The sequence below is a fragment of the Chamaea fasciata genome, unplaced genomic scaffold, assembly GCF_029207755.1.
Source record: "Chamaea fasciata isolate MVZ Bird 193981 ecotype frontalis unplaced genomic scaffold, bChaFas1.0.hap1 SCAF_7, whole genome shotgun sequence".
Taxonomy (NCBI): domain Eukaryota; kingdom Metazoa; phylum Chordata; class Aves; order Passeriformes; family Sylviidae; genus Chamaea; species Chamaea fasciata.
Window position 1 is genome coordinate 23,623,728 of NW_027094092.1, and position 11,739 is coordinate 23,635,466.

Genomic DNA, 11,739 nt, shown 5'->3' on the forward strand with positions numbered 1-11,739 from the left:
GAATGTCAAAATCCTGTATTAGGCTTTATTCTTTTATATAAACATTAACATTTCTCAAACAGATTAGTTAAAAATACAGATTTAAACAAGAATTTTTGCAATTGCAATGAGTTATAAAAAACAACAGATTATTTTACAGATTGTTACAAGTGCTTTACAAAGGTGCAGAGTGAAGGCCAGTGGCAGGGGACCAACCTCAAGTGCAAAATGGACACGATACCCTCACCGCGGGCATAGCGCTCAGATACACAGCCAAAAAAACAACAAACAAACCAAAAAACAGACAGACAAAAAAAACCCCGAGCCATGTGAACCTATGCTCCTGGGATGCTCACCGGGCAAGCAAACACAGACCCCTATGACAGAGAAGACTCATGAGACCAAGCTACCAGAATACTTAAGGTTACATCTCTGAGATCAGCCATAAGATGGTTTTTTTCGTGGAAAATAAGGAACATGTTTTATAACAGTGTATTTCTCTTCCGTCAGACAAAATATTGCTGTAAATCCTGGAATACTTATGGATGCAGATACTTAAAATTTGGGCCATAAATCCAGTATGGATCTCACAGTGCCCAAAGTGAAGGAAGGATACAAGACCCAAGTGTCCTTCTGAAGCAGTTGGCACTCCTCATACAGGAGGGACCTCCACATCCCATGATCATCACTGAAACCTTGAGCAAGTACCTTGGAAAGACTTTGGCAAAAGGAAGACGATGCACATGGATCTGATTACATCCAGTATTCCTGCAGCCTGTGATCTGAGAGTTGTACAGCCCACAGCTTATGCAATGCCCACGTATTTCACTAAATGCAGTGTGTCCTCTCTCCTTGGTTAATACATGTTCATACCCACCTTGGAACACATACCACATGCTCCAGATTCTTGAAAGTTTTTGAGATCCTTCCACCACACCCACTTTACTAGGTACCAGGCCTACCCACCTATCTTTCTTCTATTCCACCCCTAAAGATAAAATCTATGCCCTGATTTGTTTTGAACTAAAGTTGTCCAGCTGTTAGCAAATCAAAGGTAAATTGAGCTGTCTGAGAACCACCATGAGATAAAACCGTGATGCATTACATTAAAAAAAGTCCACTACTTTATGCCTGACACCTTTTTTTGATACACAATGTTCCCTACCCAGAGGACCTCCTTGTTAGACAAAGGGCACTACACATTACAGGAATCCTTTTTCCAAAGGAGGGCCAGAATAAAGGGCAACTCTAGAGATGAAGTCTCATAATAAAGAAATAAAAGCTACTTCTCTTGGAATCATTGTAAAGGGCAGCACATTCAAGAGATTTTATTTATAGGAAACCCAGTGAAACCCCTAGAACATCCACACTGACTTCCCTGAGCTCCTCAGATCCAGGTACACTGGGGACCCTGCAGAAGCCTTTTGAGCTGGGTTACTCTCAACAGAGAGCTTTTGGCAAGTTCCTGCAAATTCATTTTTATAATCAGCGAGAAGAGGATCAATGGGCAAACCCTCAGCATATGCTTAGAGAAGAGAAAGACTCTGAAGAAAAAGGAGTTGAGGGGCAGAGGGAAAGGTCTTCATTTCTACCGTTTTCGAATGTTTCACGTTATTCCTTTGGGGTACGGGCACTACATTGAAACCAACCCCTCCATCGGATCTACCCCAGCTGCCTCCTGCATAGTCTCATAACAACACTGAAACCCCAGGCTCATCACTCCCTGCATGCCCAGCCCAGGGTTCAGTGCTTTGGAGAGGGGAGGCTGGCTTCTCGTTAGCAAAGGCTGGGAGATGGCATTATGTCAGCATGTCAGCGCCTGGGAGCATGCAGTCACTCATGCACATCCCAGATTTCCGAGAGCAGGGGCGGGAGTTTCTTGTCTTGCAGCCGAAGGGCAAACACCTGTTCAGAGTGGACACTGCTCAGTGTCCGAAGACTGACCAGCTTCATTAACATCCGTGGAAACATCAAGCGGTCCTGCCGGGGGCAAATAGATAGCAGTTAGTAAACTCACCTAAAACTTCGTTTAAAAAAAGAAAAACTACCACAACTGATGATATACTGTAATCACAAACCTTACTTCCTCTAGACCCAGCATTCTCTAGGAGGATGCAGTGTGAAAGAACACAAGTAGTACATCATGTCCCAAAACTCCAGACTTTCCATGCTGGCTAAACTATGGAACATGATATAGGACAGCAGATTGTGACAGCTCACAAACCCTGCATTTACAGCTGCTATCAAAGAGCCCAGAAGGGACAAGCATGACAGTACAGGCAGCAAGAGACCTGTTACAGACAGTACTGCAGGAACTCTGCCTGCATAAACACAAAATCTGCTTGCATCATCAGTGGAGATGTTCTTTCTGGTCAGGCACTTACATTTGGTCTGTTGATGCAAATGTAAGAATGAAGCGCTTCCACATAGGTGTGCTGCAGCCTCTCCACCAGGGACTGATCCTGCACATTCGGTCGGTCTGCCAAAAAGCAGGTTAGAAGTAAGCAGATTAGACATAAGCAGATTGCCACGGGCAGCTTCACTGGATTTAACATCTCTGTCTAGCCCCACTTCCTCCTATGGTGTCTTCCCAAAATTTCACCTCACATTCACCCAGCACAGCTGGGAGATATATCCCTGACACTGTGACAGCTGTGCCAGTTGCTTGTAACTGTTCTTTCTCAGTGATGTCTACTGCACGTGGGGAGTCCAATCTGACTCCAGCAGAGGTGGGAGGTTAAAGAGACCAAACACATTTACACAGTGCTGTTTGGTTTCATATTCCTGTCCCAGAAAAAATGTGAAGTTGCCTATTCGAGAGCAAATGGCAAAGTCTCTCCAGTAGCTGAGCCAGTTAGAAAACAGGAACAAAGAAAAACAGTCGTTAATCAGGTCACAAAACAGAGGAGTAGAGGTGGCTTCTTGGCAAAGCCTTGTCCTGGCCTGCAGGGATACTTGTCCAGACTACGTTTGCTTGCCCACTAGATGTCACTCATGCTGTGGGACCTACATCACACCAGAGAGGTGCCAAGGATATTAAGGGGACAACGAAATAGCAATTTCTAAATGAGGAAGATAAACGCTGGCTGGTTTTTCTGCACACTTTTGCAGCAGTGAAGAATTCAATTTCCTCTGGAAGTGGCACTAGAAAATTCAGAATATAATGAATAATATGCTCCCTTTATCACTAGACTCTATACAAGCTTTATTACTCCTTTTCTACTTGTAACATCCCTTGACTCTACTTCTTTTGCTCTCTGACTCACTGCTGCAGCTCTTCAGACTTTCCTGGCTTTTTACCTGCAGAGAAAATGTTGATGGCAATTAAAAGTGCATATTCAGCATCATTAAGCTGTAGCTCATTCATTCCCTTTGAGAACTCAAAGATGGGGTTAATGAACTCAAACTGCAGACCTGCAACAAACAAAAGATAACAAGGTGAGGCAGTAACAATTGTCTCCTCTCTCTCCCCATCCCTTTAATGGAAAAGGCTGCTGGAAATCCACTGCTATACACCAGGGAGTGGGGAGGACAGACAGGCAGGGAAAAACCCTTACATTATGCTCTAATGCGTCCTCCCTTTACATCCACTACTGGATGTAAGCACCAAAAAAAACTGCCTAAGGAGTCAGGCTCTAACTGTAAAATGACACTGTTTCTGGGTTTTCCTAAGGCTTTAAATGCCCCACAGCACATTACTGGGCAATGGAACATAGCACATTACCAGCTAAAGGAACATCAACATCAGCTAGCAGGTAAGTGCATCAGAAGGTCACAAGCACAACATTTATACTGTCCCCTCTCACAGCATCACCCTCCTTCACACCCAGTAGCCTTCATGCTTTCAAAGAATTCATTCCACAATTCAGGTTCATCTGAAGTATGTGGTTCCAAGAACACTGAACTATGCCATTTCCTTCAGCTCCAAACACTGGGAGACCTGAGGCAGAGCCTGACCTAGGCTTCCAATCATCTCATTTGATAACCTCAGTCAGACAGAAATGCACTGATATTTATTGCCATAACAAAGACCACTGTCAAATCAGGTCTCTTTATGCTATGTAATCATACTGAAAACTTCAGGCCTTTCTTCCAAAATCGCATCCAAGTTTCTAATTTCCTGCATTACAAATCCATCAGAGAAGAAGGAACAAAATGGAGGGAATCTTTCTGGATCCCTGTTTTTTGCCTTTTTAATAATCTGAAGAAAAGCTACCAGGAAAAGTGTCATAAAGAAAAGTTGTATATAAAGGCCATCTCAAGCATAAATGGCTAAATAGCTACTCCAGGAATAAAATTAAAAAAAAAAAAAATCAGCAGGAGCACAGCTAAAGGCTTGTTTTTAGAAATGCTGAAGATATACACTTGTTACTTCATCTGAAATTAGAGACACTCATAGCTCCTGGAAAAATACACTTCAGAGATCACAAATCCATTAGCTACCATATATTAGGATGATAAAATGTCAAAAGCAGTCTCTGGAACTGCTCAGTGCACAGTACAGACTTAGTATCAACTGAAATGTTATCACAGTAATGTTATCACTCCAAGCATCCATCCAGATTAGCAAGTGTACACTTGCAAAGGACAGAAGACTAGGTTTGGATTGGTATGATCTGATACAGCTCCATCACCACGCCACATCTCTACAAGCAAGGAATTTCACACCAACTGCTAGTCCTAGGTGGACACTTGCAGCAATATTTTCATGCTTTGAGACTCCAGATTTTCCCAAGCAAATTGACACCTAGAAAAAGACATGAACTGAGCTGATACTGTATGTTAAAAGCAAAAAAAAAAAAAAAAAAAAGGCTTGTGGGGCTATTGGTTTGATCCTGTTCTAAACCTCTCACCACAAACTACTTCCAGCTGCCCACATTGAAAAAGAAAATATGTAAGAACACAAAACACTGGGGAGGAAGAAACACCTGTCTAATGCACCACCTGCTTTGGCGAAGTCATCCCGATTATAGCTCAGGTCCTTAAGAAAGGTGATGCTCTCAATCTCTGGATTGTAGCGCCGAGATGTCTCCAACAACATCACCTGAAGACGAAAGATATACTCGATTTGAAAGCAGGAAGAAACGTTACATCAATAATTTGCTGACTGTTGAAGCATCTTTGAAAACAAACAAACAAACAAAACCTCTCCAGTTTCACTCAAAGTGCTTAAAAATTCCAAGATAAAGTCTGCCGTCATCCTTTGTGGTGTCTGCTTCTGGGAAACAGGAAATTCTTATTACCACTACCAAGGCACTTGCCTTATTCCCTTCCTGTATAACCAGGCACTGCAGTAGGCATCTTGCCAATATAACCTAGCACTGCAGTGATGGTCCCACAGCTGAGGTCCTTCAGTCTCCCATCCTCAAAAAAGGGATGGAACTAGATCTCTACGTGGGTCACTCCAAATTCTTTGATCTCTGCTTTTGCGTACTGGGGTGGAGTCGAACCCTCACCTCTATGGTAGATGTCTTCAGCAAAGCAATCTGATCTTCCCTGGTGAGCTCCAGGAAGCCAGGTAATTGCTTGGCAAAGTCCACGATCTCTTGCACAGAGATAATTGCAAGTTCTGTGAAGTGAGCAAAACGCTGCTGCCTTGCTTCACGGTTATTTGGATCAGGAATCTGGGGCCATGGCTGTAGGAATGGAAAGAGACAGTATATATTTGTGAAAGATGGAGCCAAAGATGAAACATAAAATGAAGAGAACAAGGAAAGAAAATGACAACTTCAGAACATAATCCTTTGCTATTTTTCACAGAGCTTTAGCCCGCAGATGCAATGCCTAAAGTAACTCCGTTCTCCCAAATATTTTACCTAAAATGCAACGCCCCAAACTTCACTTTTGCCTATTCTGGGTATGCTGGTAGGGTTTTTACCGTCACTTTGAGCCTGTCTGTGAAGGAGCGCTGGTTGCACTGCTGCTGCGCGGCCACGAGCTTTTTTATCATGCTCAGCTGCTCCGGCGTCAGCTTGTGGGAAGGGCTTGGCGGATTGGGAGGGTTTGGACGCACCACAACTGTCCGAGCCTGATCGTCTTCCTGCTTCTTCAGTTTCTTCAGTCGGATCTGTTCTTCAGACAGAACATCTAAAGCAGGAATAAGCTCATGATCAATCATAGGAACACAATGGAAACCACACTATACACAGGGTAATGACCTGTGTGGATGGAGGGGCAGAGATCACAGCTGCCTGTACCAGGCACAGCAGAGTGTACACAACACAGCCAACAGTGGTACTTGTTTCTTCTTCTGTTCCCTACTTTAAGTTGTTTCATTGCCTTTTTTTCCAATCATACTGTCACGTAAAGTGTTCACAAAAGGCAAAAGCTCCCACACGATACCCTGCAGATGTCAGAAAAACAACAGTGACTCTCCCCAAAAAGCAATTCCCTAAAATGTCATGTTACAAAAGGTGCTCCCTTCATAGGCCACGGTGTGTCCACTGTATTTTATATTATCCTCCTGTAATGTCTTTTTTTCAATATTGTTAATTTAACAGCTTGTATCATTTCACCCTCTTCAAAGGTCAGACTCAGTCCTGGGTGGAGTTTGACACCGAAAGGATGATTTGCTATACAGAGCAAACTCTAGAGCAATAACATACCCCAAGATGAATAATGAAAGAGTAACTGCATAAGTGTTCTGAGAGCTAACCACAGGTCCTTCAGGAATAGGGTTACAAGTCTCCTTCAGATGTTAAGTCAAAGGGGAGATGCTATTTGGATATAACACTGTAAGGAACAGAAGAACTCAAAGGCATCTTCTCTACAGAAGCTGTCAGACGAAAGGGAAGCACATCTTTTCTCACAGGCTTGCCAAGCAGTGAAGAGGGATTTAAACTGAAGCTGCCTAGGGACAGGAATCTCAATCCATCCCTCTCCTCTCCCAATCCAGTTTGATGCCAGGGCCAGCAAGAGATGCCCAGAGCCTGGAGAGGGTATGCAGGTCAGCAGGAGAGCACCTGAAGAGCAGCACAATGGAATTCCTGCCACTCCATCCAGTAAGTCAGGTTCATTGGGAGCCCAACTTAAATGCCCCTATGCAAATGCACATAGCATAGGGAATAAATAAGAAGAGTTAGAGTCATGCACACACCTGCACGGCTGTAATCATAGTGGCATCACAGAGAGGGGGTGCAGGTGCACAGCAAGTTCGCTGGCCTGGACTTCAGGAGCAGACTCTGGCCTCTTCAGGGATCTGCTTGGTAGAGTACTATCAGATAAAGTGCTGGAGGGAAGAGGGGCCCAAGAAAGCTGGTTAATATTCAAGGATCGCCTCCTCCAAGCTCAAGAGCGATGCACCCTTGTCTCTAAATTGGAATAGCATGGACTTGACAGATTGATCACTTGGAGAATAAAAGACTGGTTGGATGGTCACACTCAAAGAGTTGTGGCCCACGGCTCATTGTCCATGTGGAGACCAGTGACAAGTGGCATTCCCCAGGGGTTGTATTGGGACCGGCACTGTTGAACACCTTTGTCACTGACAGGGACAGTGGGACTGAGCACACCCTCAGCAAGGCTGCTGACAGCACCAGGCTGTGTGGTGATTGACACTCTGGAGGGAAAGGAAGCAGAAAAGGAATTGATTGGAAAAAAAACCCAAAAAAAACCCCCAAAAAACCAAACCTCTGTATCTTCAGGAACAAAGATAAATAAACAAAGCTTGACTTTACAAACAAGACTTTAAAAGTGCTGAAAGATTCTTTGGTCATTTATTTTTATGCAGATATACCACAGAAAATAAAGGAGGCTGTAATGAGGTGGGGGTTAGTCTCTCCTGCCATGCCCACAGTGAGAGGACAAGAAGAAATGGCCTTAAACTGAGGGGAGACTCAGATTAGGTATTAAAGAAAAATTTCCTTGTTAGGGCATGCATTGGAACCAGTTGCCCAGGGAGCTGATGGAGTCACCATCCCTGGAGGTGTTTAAAGGGCACCTGGATGTGTGCTCAGTGATATGGTTTAGTGGTTTAAGGGTTACAGTGGTACTGCTGAGTAGACATTTGGACTTGATGATCTTAAAAGATTTCTTCCTTGATGATTCTATGATTCTATACCTGCTACACAGAAAAGCAGGCCCTAAAACCAAAGAAGTATGTAACTGCATTTCTTAACAGAATCATGTTAAACAAAGACAAGAACTGCAGAGCAACTGTAAGACAGCATTCTTGGGATTGGAAGGATAGAAAAAGAACATACACAGTCAAGCTGAGAATAACCTTTATCCCTGACTTCCAACAGGGAGGATGTGTGCACAGGTACACACACCATGCACAAAATTTACTATTCCAACAGCAAAGGCATTCAATGCAATTACCAAAATAAGGGGGATCTGTAAGATTAGAGAATGCTACTTACAGTGTCAGTTTAAGAAGGGAAGTAATTGATCCAAGTGATTACAGTCCCTCATATTGGGACTCCGATGCACAAAAAAAATTTTATCTGGCAACATGTTACTTGGCTATTAATGAATCTTGAAAACTGCCTATGTGCAAGCTCCTACACCATGCTAAATTCAAAGCAATCTAACTTACTTGGTTTGTCAGGAAGGAATTATTTAACCTCATGGTTCACACTGGCTTAAGAACAATAAACTGCCCATGAATAACTTCAGTCTGGGAATTAGAAGAATGTTTCCAGCAATTACTAGGAGGGAAGTTCTGGAATGACCTTCCAAGTGAAACAGCTGGAGGAAAAAGCCCTCAGTTTCTGTCAAAATTAACAAGGCAAATTTGCAGTGGGGATTACAGTTCAAGAAGAATTGCCAAGTTCTTGGTAATAACACCAAGATTCCTTTTGACCTAATTTTCCTGAGCTGTCAACACAAAACAATGACTAAATGCAGAAACATACTGAGGCTCTCTACCTACCTGCAACAAAAGAGAACCAATGTGAACAAGTGGTCTTACTGCATTGTTTTTCAATTACCTCTGTTTTGTAGCTCTTGGGAATGGGGCAATGGGGTAAAGACAGCATATGTAATGCCGATACAAACCAGTAAGATAAAGATACTGATGTGCTGTGTTTTATGCTGAAAAACTGAACAGCATGTCTCCTAGCTCACAGGGGCTCAATTTTTGCAAAATTATGTTATGTTTCTGAAATACCCGCTGTTCCTAGCTGTTCTGGGTGCTGAATGTCAGAAAAGACGACTTCACACAGATCTAACATTAACTGAGCATTCATTCGGTCAGTCTTGACGAGCAAAGGGATGAAACCTGGACACCTTGGCCAAGGAGGGCTGTTCCGGATATGCAAGCAGAAACACTGGTGAATATTCAGAAACAGCAGCCTAATGGCTTGCGTGAGAAAAATAGCAGAGATCACTAAAGGAAGCAATGAGATCAGCTCATGCACAAACACAGCTGCAGTACTGTGGTGCTGCCCTTGACCTCTTTTGCAAGCTCACAGTTGGAAGCAAAGAAAAGTGCCTGTTGTTCAAGGAGCACGGCGACCCATCTCACAGCCCTGGTCACAAGCCTGACGTTACTGGCACACTTTACAGCACCCTGATAAACATGTGAGTCTTTCCTCTGCTGGTATATTCCATGAGTTCTTACAAGGGATAAAGCAAGGCTGGGGTTCTCAGTACACCAATGGTTTTCCACTAACAGCCTCACCTCCGCACATGATCCTTGCTGAGCTCTCAGTGACTTCCCACGCACATTCCAACATCCAGCCTGCACAGCTTCCACATCTCCCATCCCCAAGCACTGGCACCGCCCCCTGCCTTACAGCCATCGCCCCCAGAGCCCTCGTGTCCCATCCCAACTGCCAGAGGCCGGTGCCTGCACTCACACTGCTCCCGCATGCCGGCCTCCTGGCACTTGCGCAGCCGGCACTCCTGGCACTTGCGGCGCATGTACATGTCCATCTCGCACTTGCCGCCGTTCTTGCAGACGTACTGCGCGCCCTTGATGACGCTGCGGCGGAAGAAGCCCTTGCAGCCTTCGCAGCTCAGCACGTTGTAGTGGAAGCCAGAGGCCTTGTCCCCACACACGCTGCACACTTCGTTTCCCAGCATCTTAGGGGCTGGGCCCTTCTTCCGCTTCAAGGGGGGGTTTTCTACCAAAACGAACGGCAGCGAAGAAAAAAAAAAAAAAGAAAACTCACAGACATGAAGGATGCATGGTGTTTGCAGCTGACTGCCCCATACTGAAATCCTCACTCAAACCCACGATCTCCCAAGCACATGGATGAAAAGATTAAGTCTCCCTTTTCACACACACCCCTTCTGGGCAAGCAACTCTTCTGCAACAAACTTACTGATTACTTGATAATCAACAAGACTTCCCCTCAACTATATAAACAAATAGAGCTTCACACTTGTTCCACTCGGAAACAGAGTGAAAGAGCCAAAACATGCTCAGGCCAAGTGTTCTTCTGCACTTTCCAATTACAGTTAAGTTACCAATGTGAGAAAGACCTACAAAAAAGTTGAGTTGAAATCCAAGATTGTGCAGAAAGTAAATTTCTTCAGAACTCACCTCCAATTCTCTGCCACACGTATGCACAAGAATAAGGAAAAATGTTTCCTCAATTCAACAGTGACAGAAAGCCAGTGCTGAAACTGTGACCCTACAAAAACCAGACTGAGCAGACAGTCCCTGTAACTGGAACACTTGGGGAAACTGTCGAGACAGAAGACACCAGCTTGTGGAATTAGCGGCAATAAGCAGACAAGAAGTACACTTCACAAGCTCTGTGACCCTTTGGAATCCTAAAGCCATAATTTCCTCTTCAAGATGAGAGCTCCCCACTCCTAAAACTGAAACACTCTCATAGTGACATTTGGTTTACTAAAGCTTGTTTTTCTATCTCAAACACGGGGCCTTCACTACAGCTTCACATTTCAGATAGTCTTGTGCAGCAGCTCCCAGTACTTCCTATATCATTCTGACAGATTTTCATCTTATCAGTGGCTCTGCATTCTGAAAACATCTTTGGTCTGCTCCAACACATCTTACCTTACTGCCTAGCCAAATGCATGCTGATATTATATATGCATTCCCTCCCTATTAGCCCTCTCTCTTTTCTACCCATTTAATTCTAGCTATGTGGATATCTGATATTCCACACGGCTCATAGTGCAGGTATTTTTCTGTATGTCAGACATTATAGATTCTTTTATGGTAGCAGTTATAAAGATTACAACCAGCATGTCTTGATAAATGTCCAGATTATGTTTGGATATGCCTAGAAAGCCTTCACACTGGAGTTGATGCTTAGTTTGAAGAACAAGGCCACTGCATTTCTTGATCAGCGTCAGGGTTAAAGTTGCATGTCTCATTTTTGTACTTACTGTTCCAATACTTGTATCCTTACTGTGTTTTACATTTACTATTCTGCTCAAGTTTCTGGAATGCTAACCAATTTAAGGTGAGTCTCAGATATTACTATTTCTGTTCCTCAATACAAGTTTTCAGCCATAAGTACCTTGGTGTTGATCTTCAATCCCACTGACTTTACAGAGGCTTGGAGATCACTCATTTTGGCCTGCACTTCTCATTGTCAGATATTTAACCTTTCTGATGACATTTTCTTGCTGTCCAGTCTGCATTCTCCACTCTTGTTCAACTGTATTTCTCTTCACACAATATACTACCAAGTAAAAATTATGCAATGCCTACAGTTATTTCAGATTACTTAGTATAAACATATGTAATGACAGACTAACTTTGCTGAAGCCTCAAGTGCTGTTCATATGCTCCTGAGGAACAGCAGAGTAATTCAATGACTTCCACAGATAAATCTGTCC

The 11,739-nt window shown here is 43.6% G+C and overlaps 1 protein-coding gene across 8 annotated transcripts in view; it reads right to left on the reverse strand.

The window, feature by feature from the left end:
- NR1H3 (nuclear receptor subfamily 1 group H member 3) overlaps positions 1–11,739 on the reverse strand; it is a 30,910-nt gene continuing 19,171 nt past the window's right edge. For all 8 annotated transcript variants that reach the window (XM_066187970.1, XM_066187966.1, XM_066187965.1 and 5 more), the window contains 7 exons: positions 9,780–10,046; positions 5,858–6,066; positions 5,436–5,615; positions 4,924–5,023; positions 3,280–3,393; positions 2,364–2,458; positions 1–1,959 (listed from right to left, as the gene is read on the reverse strand). In XM_066187970.1, coding sequence (XP_066044067.1) covers positions 1,813–1,959; positions 2,364–2,458; positions 3,280–3,393; positions 4,924–5,023; positions 5,436–5,615; positions 5,858–6,066; positions 9,780–10,046 — 1,112 coding nt within the window. In that variant the 3' untranslated portion in view covers positions 1–1,812. The remainder of the gene's footprint in view (positions 1,960–2,363; positions 2,459–3,279; positions 3,394–4,923; positions 5,024–5,435; positions 5,616–5,857; positions 6,067–9,779; positions 10,047–11,739) is intronic.